Source organism: Phocoena phocoena, chromosome 15, assembly GCF_963924675.1.
Source record: "Phocoena phocoena chromosome 15, mPhoPho1.1, whole genome shotgun sequence".
Classification (NCBI taxonomy): Eukaryota; Metazoa; Chordata; class Mammalia; order Artiodactyla; family Phocoenidae; genus Phocoena; species Phocoena phocoena.
In genome coordinates, this window is record NC_089233.1 from 72585055 (window position 1) to 72597759 (window position 12705).

The 12705-nt window shown below is 39.5% G+C and overlaps 1 protein-coding gene and 1 pseudogene across 1 annotated transcript; both read left to right on the top strand.

Annotated features, from left to right (window-relative positions):
- The first annotated feature begins 6355 nt into the window (after positions 1–6355).
- On the top strand, positions 6356–7534 carry LOC136135483 (transcriptional adapter 2-alpha pseudogene; annotated as a pseudogene).
- A 3654-nt stretch (positions 7535–11188) lies between these two features.
- PI3 (peptidase inhibitor 3) lies at positions 11189–12412 on the top strand. Its single transcript, XM_065892969.1, has 2 exons — positions 11189–11270; positions 12129–12412. Exons 1-2 carry the CDS (start codon positions 11189–11191, stop codon positions 12410–12412), a joined length of 366 nt encoding a protein of 121 aa, XP_065749041.1.
- The last annotated feature ends 293 nt before the right edge of the window (positions 12413–12705 follow it).

Below are 12705 nucleotides of genomic sequence, written 5' to 3' on the forward strand. Positions count from 1 at the left end.
TTTGATTTGCATTTCTCTAATAATTAGTGATGTTGAGCAGCTTTTCATGTGCTTCTTGGCCATCTGTATGTCTTCTTTGGAGAAATGTCTATTTAGGTCTTCTGCCCATTTTTAGATTGGGTTTTTTTTTTTTTTAATATTGAACTGCATGAGCTATTTATATATTTTGGAGATTAATCCTTTGTCCATTGATTCATTTGCAAATATTTTCTCCCATTCTGAGGGTTCCCTTTTCATCTTGTTTTTAGTTTCCATTGCTTTGCAAAAGCTTTTAAGCTTTATTAGGTCCCATTTGTTTATTTTTGTTTTTATTTCCATTACTCTAGGAGGTGGAGCAAAAGAGATCTTGCTGTGATTTATGTCGGAGAGTGTTCTTCCTGTGTTTTCCTCTAAGAGTTTTATAGTGTCCAGTCTTACATGTAGGTCTCTAATCCATTTTGAGTTTATTTTTCTGTATGGTATTAAGGAGTGTTCTAATTTCATTCTTTTACACGTAGCTGTCCAGTTGTTCCAGCACCACTTATTGAAGAGACTCTCTTTTCTCCATTGTATACCCTTGCCTCCTTTGTCATAGATTAGTTGACCATAGGTGCGTGGGTTTATCTCTGGGCTTTCTATCCTGTTCCATCGATCTATATTTCTGTTTTTGTGCCAGTACCATATTGTCTTGATTACTGTAGCTTTGTAGTGTAGTCTGAAGTCAGGGAGTCTGATTCCTCCAGATCCATGTTTTTCCCTCAAGACTGCTTTGGCTATTCGGGCTCTTTTGTGTCTCCATACAAATTTTAAGATATTTTTGTTCTAGCTCTATAAAAAATGCCATTGGTAATTTGATAGGGATTGCATTGAATCTGTAGATTGCTTTGGGCAGTATAGTCATTTTCACAATATTGATTCTTCCAATCCAAGAACATGGTATATCTCTCCATCTGTTTGTATCATCTTTAATTTCTTTCATCAGTGTCTTATAATTTTCTTCATACAGGTCTTTTGTCTCCCTAGGTAGGTTTATTCCTAGGTATTTCATTCTTTTTGTTGCAATGGTAAATGGGAGTGATTCCTTAATTTCTCTTTCAGATTTTTCATCATTAGTGTATAGGAATACAAGAGATTTCTGTGCATTAATTTTGTATACTGCAACTTTACCAAATTCATTGATTAGCTCTAGTAGTTTTCTGGTGGCATTTTTAGGATTCTCTATGTATAGTATCATGTCATCTACAAACAGTGACAGTTTTACTCCTTCTTTTTCAATTTGTATTCCTTTTATTTCTTTTTCTTCTCTGATTGCCATGGCTAAGACTTCCAAAACTTTGTTGAGTAATAGTGGTAAGAGTGGACATCCTTGTCTTGTTCCTGATCTTAGAGGAAATGCTTTCAGTTTTTCACCACTGAGAATGATGTTTGCTGTGGGTTTGTCATATATGGCCTTTATTATTTTGAGGTAGGTTCCCTCTATGCCCACTTTCTGGAGAGTTTTTATCATAAATGGGTGTTGAATTTTGTCAAAAGCTTTTTCTGCATCTATTGAAATCATCATATGGTTTTTCTTCTTCAATTTGTTAATATGGTGTATCACATTGATTGATTTGCATATATTGAAGAATACTTGCATCCCTGGGATAAATACCACTTGATCATGGTGTATGATCCTTTTAATGTGTTGCTGGATTCTGTTTGCTAGTATTTTTTTAGGATTTTTGTATCTATATTCATCAGTGATATTGGTCTGTAATTTTCTTTTTTTGTAGTAACTTTGTCTGGTTTTGGTATCAGGGTGATGGTGGCCTCATAGAATGAGTTTGGGAATGTCCCTTCCTCTGCAATTTTTTGGAAGAGTTTGAGAAGGATGGGTGTTAGCTCTTCTCTAAATTTAACTTGCAAATTTTACTTGCATTCACAATGTGAGCTTTTAATATGTAGACTCAAATCTTTTATTTCAGAGATATTTTCCTCAATTATAGTTTTAAATAATTCTTCTATTTTGTTGTTTTGATTTTCTTCTTTGTGGGACTTGATTTATGTGTCTGGTGAATCTCCATTGACTTTTTAATATTTAAGACTCTCTCTGTATTTTTAAGCTACTTCTTTATTTTTATTTCATGTTCTTTGCTTTTCTTATGTTTTCCATTTTCTTCCTTACTTTACTTAGTCCTTATTTATGAAATGTTTTTGTCCTTTTCTTCAATTTCTCTACTGTCTTTCAGATTCTATTTCACATCTCCCTGCTATTTTGCTATCACTTCTTCGAGTTTCTGTATTTCTGCTTTATGATGGTTCCTCATACCTTAAATTTGCTTTACTAATTTTAAACATTTATTTTAGAATATCAGTTTTTCTCAGCTTTGTGGTGACATTGTACTGGGGATTTTTAAAAATCCTGTTTTAAATGCTTTTAAGCTTTGCTACTCATTTCTATTTTTTAAAATGGAGTAATTTTGTATGGTCTATGATTTCTCAATTTCTTTCTTATTTTAAAATCAGTAGATTTTCATGGACCAGTTATTGAAAGGAATATCTTACTGGAGTGGGAAGGGTTGGAGGTTAGAATAGTTTCTTAGCTCAAGGGCTCCCTCCTCTGTTGCTACAATAACGGACAGTTTTCTTAATACACGTGTGGACTTCTTTGATTGTTAAGTACTGTCTGAAATAGGAGGGCTTCCGCCATCAGCCATGGCCACTAAGAGATATTACTCCAACATTTCAAGGTAATAGCCTCTCTCAATACTCCATATTCTTTTTCCCCGATGCATTTTCTTTTATCTTTCTTTTTTTTTTTTTTTTTTTATCTCCCAGCACTTGTGTCCGAACTTTCTTGTTCTCAGACCCGTTCACTTCAACTCCCACGCAAGGTGGGTGCTTTGCCTTCTAGGTGAATATTTGCTGATGTTTGGAAGTGTAAGTGTGGGAGGGTGCAGGGGTATGGCAGGTACCTGCAGTGTCTTCATCAACAAGCATTTCAACTGATCCCAGAATGCCTTCCTGCAGGGGTTGTAAACCAAACGTCTATCTTTTCCCAGACTTTTTCACATCCAGGATTTCACGTGTGATTTGGGTTCTTACAGTGAAATGTGCTCATACAATAGCTGAAGTTCTTTTTCTGCTTGAACTACCTAGAGTGATTTCTTTTGACTGCATCAGAATAACACACTATTATATTTTTACATTATGACATAATTTAAGCATCTCTTCTTAACACTTGCATTAATGATTACATGTATATAGGGACTTCCCTGGTGGTCCAGTGGGTAAGACGCGGTGCTCCCAATACAAGGGACCTGGGTTCGATCCGTGGTCTGGGAAATAGGTCCCACATGCGTGCCACAACTAAGAATCCACATGCCGCAACTAAGAAGCCCACAAGCCGCAGCTATAAGATCCCACATGCCGCAACAAAGACCCCGTGCAGCCAAAATACATAAATAAATAAAATAAATATTTTTAAAAAGTGATTACATGTATATAATCACTTCTTTAGATACAACTCTCAATTACCCTTTCTCCACTCACATGATTGCTTAAGTTCTTTATGAATTTTAATTTTCTTTATTTGATATGTTCAGATCACTTTTGCTGTGATGAAATAAAATTCATATTATCAGGTAGGACAAGAAAAAATCAAACATAAAATTCTCTCTCTGCATTCGTTTGGGTCTCTTCCCTCCCTCCCTAATAAGCAGTGTGCATCTGCATTACACATTAACCAAACCTCCTCAAAGAAAGGAGTGTCTGCTTGACCATAAAGATAATTTTTTCCCCTTTCTTTTGACACTAGCAGTGTAACTTCTTAAAAGAATAGCATTCTTTCCCAATTCTGTAGTGGGTCATGGACTTGCTGCTCTCTTTGTATGTGCTTACCCGGACTATGTATCCTTGGTGAACTTTGTGTAAAGTATCAGTATGTCATTTTGATGTATGATCCTTTGTCTCGAAAATGTATATGACTGTGCCTTCAACTTCCACCTGGTGGAACAGTTTCTCAGAGCTTCCTGAGAGTCTGTATTCCGGATTATAATTCTCAGTTTGGCTCAAATAAAATTCCCTCTTTTCTTCTTAACTTGACTGTTAACTGAAGTTTCGTCGACAGTTGTGACAAGCAAAAAAATTAGAAACTAATACATATAAAGGAAAAACTACTCATACTTGTCCCCTCCCATCATCATCATGTAACCAATGTTCACAGCTGCGTGTATTCCTTCAAACCCTTTTCCTTTTTCATACATAAATATTGTCAGGAGTTCTATATTCGACTGAAATATTATCAAAACACATATATTACTCTCCTACTTTTTTTTTCTGTTGGTAAGAGTTCATGGACATTTATATTTATAAATGTAATAGGATCACATCAGACTTGATGAGTTCTTTGGTAAAGCAATATTTATTTATTTGTTTGTTTTTATTGCCTTCTCCTTCCTTCTATCCTACCTTTTTAACCTGTATTCTCCTATCAACCACTCAGGGAATGTATATTAATATTATGATGTGCAGCCTTCTTAATATAACCAAAGTGATATTTGTTTACTACAGCCAAGTTAAAAACATACTCTCATTATGTGCAATCAGCTGTTTTGGGACTCTCTATTCTGTTTCATTTACATATCTATCATTGTTTTAATACCACTTTATCATAATTATTAGAGCTTTAAAATAAACCTTGATATTTCCTATATCAAGTCTTATTAAATTATTCTTCTTCAAGAGTATCTTGGCTATCTTGTCTTTTGCACTTTTTGTATGCATTTTAGAATTATATTGCCTTTTTTTTTTTTTTTGGTTTACTTTTACAAAAACCTTTCTGGGGGTTTGATAGCATTGAGACTAAAAATCAGTTTGAAGAGAATTGGCATCCTTATCATATTCAGTCTTCCAATCCATGAACATGTATACCTTTCTGATTTGGGGGTGTTCAAAAATGTCTCTCACTAGAGTTTTCTAATTTCCTCTGTAGTGGTTCTGCACAAACTTTATTACATTTATTCATAAGCTCTTCATATTTTATATAATTATATATATCATTAAAATTTCATTTACTGATTTATATTGTTGATGTATAGAGTACCATTGATTTTTGTATAGTTCCTTTGTATGTGTCTGTCATGATAAACTCTCATTGATTCTAACAATATATCTGTAGATTTGTCTGGAATTTTTTGAACACAGTTGCATCATCTTTGAATAATGACAGTTTTGTTTTTCCTTTCCAATACTTACTTGCACCTTTTATTTCTTCTACTTGCCTGATGTTATAGAATAAGTTATCCAGAATAATATTGAACAGAATTGGGAATAGTTCCTGATTTTATAGGGAGAGGTTAAAACCTTTCACATTTGTGTATGATGTTTGCTATGGGGTAGTTTTTTTATCACTTTAAAAAATTATTCTTCATTCCTAATTTGCTATTTTTATATTGCAATTGCATCTTGAATTTTATTGCATGCTGCTCGGTATCTAAGCTTATATTTTTTCTTTAATCTGTTAGTGTGGTGAATTACATTAATTGAGTTTCTAGCATTAAACTACCTTTGATAGCTCAGATAAATTAAAATTCGGCACAAAAAATTGTCCTTTTTGCATATTACTGCCTTCAGGTGGTAAGTGACTTACTTAGGATTTTTGTGTTCATGAATCTATGTTCTATGAGTGAGACTGGCTTAGAATCTTCCTTTTTCATAGTATCCTTGTTGAGAATTTTATTTTTTAACAGCTTTATTGAGATATAATTGACACAAATTCTTATTAAGTTCTGGTATCAAGATTATGTTTACTTCATAAAACGTGCTGGAAATTGTATCTTATTTTCATTTATAGCATATTAGAATTAGTTGTTCCTTGATTGCCTTTTCTTATGAAGAAATCTGATCCTAATGCTTTTTTTTGGTCAAATAATTGTTGACTGTTGATTCCATCTCTAGGATAGTTACAATATTCTTCAGATTTTCTACTTTTTCTGGTGTCTGTTTCAATTTAGAAAGTTTTTTTTTCTATGATCATTTAGATTTTTTTTTTGGCACATGAATTGAAAGAAAATAATGAACCAATTTCACCAGTTTAAGGATATCATGAAGCAGAAATGCAGAAGTCCAGAGCAGAAGTAACCAAACAACAGGAGGCAATATCTAGATAAAAGGAGGAAAGCGTGCCACCCTGAGCTGTTTTGTGCAGGTCTAAGAATGAGTTAAACTTTTTATTTAGGCAGAGGAGGGGGACGCGGTGACGGGAGTGGTGGTCAGTTTTGGTGTATGTGTTGGCCAGTTCTGAAATCTCCTTGAAAGAGTCCTACATTGAGGAAGATCAAAGCAACAGTCTTTGCCAACTGGGAAATGGACCATTTGAGTTCCTTTAGCTTGTTTCACTCGAGGATTTGAGTACAAGAAACATCAAAGTGATCATACTTATGAAATAATGACCTCAGATTTTCCTGTTCTTGACCCCAGCTGGACTGCTCAAGAAGAAATGGCCCTTTTAGAAGCTGTGATGGACTGCGGCTTTGGAAATTTGACAGGATGTAGCCAATCAAATGTGCACCAAGACCAAGGAGGAGTGAAGCATTTCATCAGTAACCATCTGTTTGCATCTACCCTGCTGAACCTGAAGCAAGCAGAGGAGGCAAAAACTGCTGACACAGCCATTCCATTTCACTCTACAGATGACCCTCCCCGACCTACCTTTGACTCCTCGCTTTCTCGGGACATGGCAGGGTACATGCCAACTCAAGCAGATTTCAGTGAGGAATTTGACAATTATTCAGAAGAGGACTTGAGAGACATTGATTTTGTTGAAGATGACTTGGACATTTTACACACTCTGAAGATGGCTGTTGTAGATATCTATCATTCTAGGTTAAAGGAGAGACAAAGGAGAAAAAAAATTATAAGAGACCATGGATCAATCAACCTTAGAAAATTTCAGTTAATGGAACGGCGGTATCCCAAGCTAGTCCAAGACCTTTCTGAAACAATGAGGCGATTTGCAAGGATAGTGGTGCCAGTGGAGCATGACAAGTTCATTGAAAGCCATGCATTGGAATTTGAACTCCGAAGGGAAATCAAGAGGCTCCAGAAATACAGGACAGCAGGCATTACCAATTTTTGTAGTGCCAGAACCTAGGATCACCTCAGAAAGACTCCAGAAGAGGAACGTCTCAAACGCCCTATGCTCCCAGAGGTTCTCCAGTACATCCAGGACCGTAGCGCCTGCCAGCAGTGGCTCCGCCGGCAGGCTGACGTTGATTCTGGCCTGAGTCCTTCCGTACCAATGGCTTCGAATTCAGGTAGACGAAGTGCACCACCCTTGAACCTCACTGGCCTCCCTGGCACAGAGAAGTTGAATGAAAAAGAAAAGGAGCTCTGTCAGATGGTGAGGTTGTTCCCAGGAGCCTATTTAGAATACAAATCTGCTGTACTGAACGAATGTAACAAGCAAGGAGGCTTGAGACTGGCACAGACAAGAGCACTCATCAAGATAGACGTGAACAAAACGTGGGAAATCTATGATTTCCTCATCCGAGAAGGATACATCACTAAAGGCTGAGGCTCTCTGGGCCTAGTGGGCCAAGGGACAGTACTGGCATTCTGGAGTTTGTTTCTGAGCTGAATTCTCCTTGTAAAAAGAGGGGAAGAAACAAAGGAAACCTTAACTTGTATTAATGTCTACTTTCTTCTCCACCCGGCTTTAAAATACTCCTGTTGTTGGTACCGTGCTGCAGGGTTATGTGTTAGATAAACTATTATTAATGGTGTGTGGGCATTCATTCCTAACACCTCTTGTAACGAAAACAAGAACCATGGTACCTCACATCACAGTGTTGGTAGAAATAGAACTAAACCAGTCTTTAGTCCCAGGAGTCCAGCTCAGATCTTTGTACTTGCTTGGGAGGTTGGTTTTCTGATTATCTGTTTTGCCTTCAAACATTACAGACAGGTTTAAAATAAAGAGGTTATAGAAAGAGAAAGCTTTCTTTTTATGTCTGAGGATTTTTTTAAGCTGACAACTTACGTTTATGAGCATAAGAGGAGGAAAATCTCCCCATGATGGTCTTGTCCCAAACTGCATCTTCAGCTTTAATGTCTGGCTTTGTAACTTGCAGCCTGACTGTCTAATCTATAGTAGACTTTTGAAGAGGTGGCACCGGATATAAAATGTCTCTGTTATTTTTAGAATTAGTGGATTAAAATGTTTTGCTACTTAATTTGTGGGTGTGTCAAATATTCTGGTAACTAAAGCACACCTAGGGTGTTGGATGCACACCTCAGCATGCTGCGCTGTCTCTGCTAACATGTGTGTCCTGGGCTCACCCTGTTCTCACCCTTGGCTTCCCTGGGTGCCAGACCCCTGAGGATGGAGGTGATGCAATTAACCTCAGTGTTGCTTAGATTAAGACCTAAACTCTAATTTCTCAATGGTGAAAGGCTAGCCTACAATAAGGAGTTACTTGTAAAACAAAAGGAAAGCCTTTTCATATATGGAACTCACTAGATATGAGGATGAGTGACCCCACCACATCCGAAACTTGGTCCTCAAATCTTTCTGTGCAATAAGAAGCCAAACCCTGAGTCAGGGTTTTCCCTTTTCTGTTAGAAGCAAAGTTGTATAGAAATACTTCAGAATCCGCACAAATTACCTCCAGTAGCTGACTGATTCTTTAATTCTTTCAATACTCAAAATATCTAATCCACATATTACATGCCTTGTTGGAAGTATCTGCTCAAACTTCTTGACTGATGTAAATATGCATGCAGTTTGCTAATAGACTTCATCTAGTGGGTAACAAATGAAATGGACACTCTTAGGGTCTGAGGGAAACAGAATAAAAGACTTCAGTGTTTAAAAAAAAAATTTTAGGGCTTCCCTGGTGGCGCAGTGTTTGAGAGTCCGCCTGCCGATGCAGGGGACCCGGGTTCGTGCCCCAGTCTGGGAAGATGCCACATGCCACGGAGCTGGTGGGCCCGTGAGCCATGGCCGCTGGGCCTGCGCGTCCAGAGCCTGTGCTCTGCAACGGGAGAGGCCACAACAGTGAGGGGCCCGCGTATCGCAAAAAAAAAAAATTATTTATAAACCGTATCACAGACAAAGGACCTTTCTCTATAATAGATAAAGAGTGCTTAGAAATTAAGAAGAAAAAGGTTAATGACTATATAGGAAAATGAGCAAAAGAAATGAAGTTTTCAGGTAAAGAAATATAAGTGGCTTTGAAAATATGAAGAAATGCTTGAAATAATTCATGATAGAGAAATGCTAACTAAAAACTTCAGCAATGTATCACTTCTCACCCATCAGATTGATAAAAATCTAAAAGATTTTGCTCATGTTCAATTTTACTAGCTGATCCAAATTTACTTTCAAATATGTTGCATGAATATATACTCTCACTAGTAATGTGTGAGAGTTTCTTTTCTCTACAGCTCAACAAGAAAAAGATGGACCACCCGATTAGAAATGAACAAGATGCTTGAATTAACAGAAAATTAGAAAATCCAGGAAAATGTTACCTCTGTGGAGGATGGAGAGGGAAGAAATTGGATAGGAGTAAAGGCTAATAGGGTAATAGGCTGTAGAGTAAATAGTCTCCTTTTTCACCTGGCACGTGAGTACAGGCTTCCATTGTAATGCTTTAATTCTTTAAAGAATATAGGTATGTTCTACACAATTCTTTTGTTTGTATAACTTACTTTGCAGTGAGCTTTTTAAAAATTTTTTTTTAAAAGTAACCTGCAGACTCTAACGTTCTGACATTTGTTTAGATCTCCTTAGTGTTTCAGCATTGGTGGGCATGTGGTCCGAGTCCAAAGAGACAAAGGTGAAGATTTAAACAACTGGTTTACTATAAAATAATTAGTTTGCTTCAATCCCTGTCTCACCCAGAACTCAACTGTCATTTCCACACTTCAGGTTCTGTCCCTGACAACACCCAACTCCTGGGTATTCATTTTTATTACTCTGAACTATGGTAGCAATGACAAAATACCTTCTCAGACTAGCTTAGGCAGAAAGCCAATTTATTGGGTCATAACTGAACTAGGGGAAGGGTGAGGGAAGAGCTGCTCTCAAGATAAAGGGGAATGAAGGGCTGGCTTGTGCCTTCCGATTCCTCTCTCACCATCATTTCTCTGATTTTCTAAGTGAATTAGTTTCCTTTTTCTTGCACAGTTAACCTACTCCCAGACTGGAACCATAGCTTCTGGAGTTCCCAGGCTCATCTCTACCACCTTTACCAAAAGGAGGGACTTCCCCCTTCCCCTTAGTGTCTATTCAAATAAAGGACGTCAGTAGACCTGAGACACACACACACACACACACACACACACGCACCCTGCTGGGACTGGGGGTCAGGCTTTCATGATCAGCAGTCCCCATTAGATTCCTAAGTTGACGGTACAAAGAAACAAGAGTTCTTCAGAAGAAACGGCGTGCTGTTCTAAGAAGGAGGAAGCCATGCTGGATGTATGCACTGTAGATGTCCACCTTATAGATGATTTATATTTTCTTCCTTTTATTTTATGGGTGTTTTCTCTCTTCTGACTGTGATTTCAAGGGCATCATGCCATTCCAGACGTCAGATTCCACCTTCCCTGTTACTTTCTTGGGGCATTTCAGAGACTACCTGTGAAATGGAAAAGTGTAGTGATTGGTCACTAGACGTCCAAGGCAAACATGCCTTTGAGAGTTTTTCTTGGGGTTAGGGGAGAATGAAAGAAAAGCCCAGCTTGATGCTGGGAGGGGTAAACTGTTAGGGTAGGTCTGGGTGGGTCTTGCAGGAACAGGGAGTAACTGGGGAACACCTTGGCTATGAAAACTGAACACCAGACCTACCACTGACTTGTTAAATGACCATGGGTGATTCCTTTCTCTTCTTTGGGCTCCATATTCTTTCTATTCTAAGTATGAAGAATTTGGCTGTAATGGTGCCCAAGGGCCAGCCAGCCCTGCTTCTTTGTGAGAAAGTGAGGTAGCTATTGGGGCTATCAGAGATGATGCAACAGTAACTGCCATTTCTCCCTGTAAATAATCCTTGGGGAAGGGCCCAAGGTACTTCCCAGGATGGAGGTGGATATTTCCTGGTAGAACTAAGAAAATGCACCCCTTGTCCCTTGTGAAACCACAGACCCACCCTTGGCACCCAGCCAAGCTGGAGCTGCATAAAACTAGGTTTGGCCTCAGCTCTTAGCCATTCACCTTCTTGACAACATGAAGTCCAGAAACGTCTTTATCCTGGTGGTGGTACTTCTTGTCCTTGGGACGCTGGTGGCACAGGCAGCTGTCGCAAGAGGTGAATAGGGAAGTGGCCTGGGTGCGGCTGGGTTGGGTTGAGGAGAGGATGTTGGAGGCAGCCTGGGTACTGACAGGGGGTACTTCCAGAGCAGCAGGCAGGGCTAGAGCCCACTCTTCAGCCTGGACAGTAGGTTTCCAGCGTATCCAGAGAAGTAGGAAGTTGCCTACTAGGCTCTACACGCTTTCCACCCCAGGACTGAGATATCAGGGCTCTTTGTGGAAGGAGTGTTGTTACATGACCTTGGCCTCAAGTGTTGATACTTGGACAGAATGTTCAGTGAAGTGAGGGGTCCCAGGAATCTGGTCCCTTGGTGTGGGGTCTGTCCCCTGCCTGTCTGCCCCGTAGAATCATCTGTCATCGGTCCTCTAAGAGAAGGTTAAGAACAAACAGGGCCTCAAAAATCATGTAGTTTGAAGACCCCTATTTTCCAAAGGAGGACATTGAGATGTAGGGAGGGGTGAGGATTTGTCAAGACAATCACCAGAGCCAGGATGGAGCTCAGGTCTCCTGGTAAGTGTCTCACGGCTCCTTTCCCTTCCATTAAGTTTCCTCAGAGATGCCAAAGTGACACCTCTGAAAGACACTTCAGTCTGGCATATCCTCGTGAGGACCCTAGGACCCAGAATGGAGGGTGAGGGGAAGAAATGGACACCCGAGGAACCCCGGTCCCAGCCTTCCAAGAGCACAGACCCCAGCTAGCCCTGGTGACCCTCCCCTATCTCAAGTCACATTTTGAGGGACACTGCAGTGAACAGTGGCTGGACCTGGAGGAAAGACTAGATAGTTAAAGCAGATACACTGTTCTAAATGTGGGGATATTTCTTTTTTGTCCTAAAGGTCAAGGCACTACGAAAGGCAATGTTCTGATCCAAGGACAAGATCCAGTCAAAGGACAAGATCCAGTCAAAAGCCAAGATCCAGTCAAAGGCCAAGATCCAGTCAAAGGTCAAGATCCAGTCAAAGATCAAGAAGGTCCAGTCAGATTACCATTGAACACTAAGCCTGGCTTCTGCCCTAGGACTCTGTTCCAGTGCCCCATGTTAAATCCCCCTAACAAATGTTTCAGAGATGCTCAATGCCTGGGGGCCAAGAAGTGCTGTGTGAGCTATTGCGGGAATGCCTGTGTGAAACCCCGGTGAGGTGAGAACTGGGTGAAGGAAGAGGTGACCTGTGAAGGCACAGAAAGGCTGAGAGGTGGAGAGTGATCCTAGGTTGGTGGGGGAGAGGACATGGGGAGGTGATGGAGAGACCGAGGGGTCTCGTCCTGAGAGGGATGACAAGTGGACTTGGTCCTGCCTCCCACTGCCTCTGAGTCTTCGACCTGCTGAATCACATCTCTGATTCTCTTTTCTCCTACCAGGTGGAATCTGTTCTTGCTGCGCCTGTGAAGTCCCCAGGGATGCAGATCCTGGTGCCTGTACACTACCCTCTC

Coding starts and splice junctions, on each gene's coding strand:
- PI3 (XM_065892969.1), top strand. CDS start 11,189: ATGAAGTCCAGAAACGTCTTTATCCTGGTGGTGGTACTTCTTGTCCTT. Junction 11,271..12,128: donor ACAGGCAGCTGTCGCAAGAG/GTGAATAGGGAA, acceptor GCACTACGAAAG/GCAATGTTCTGATCCAAGGA.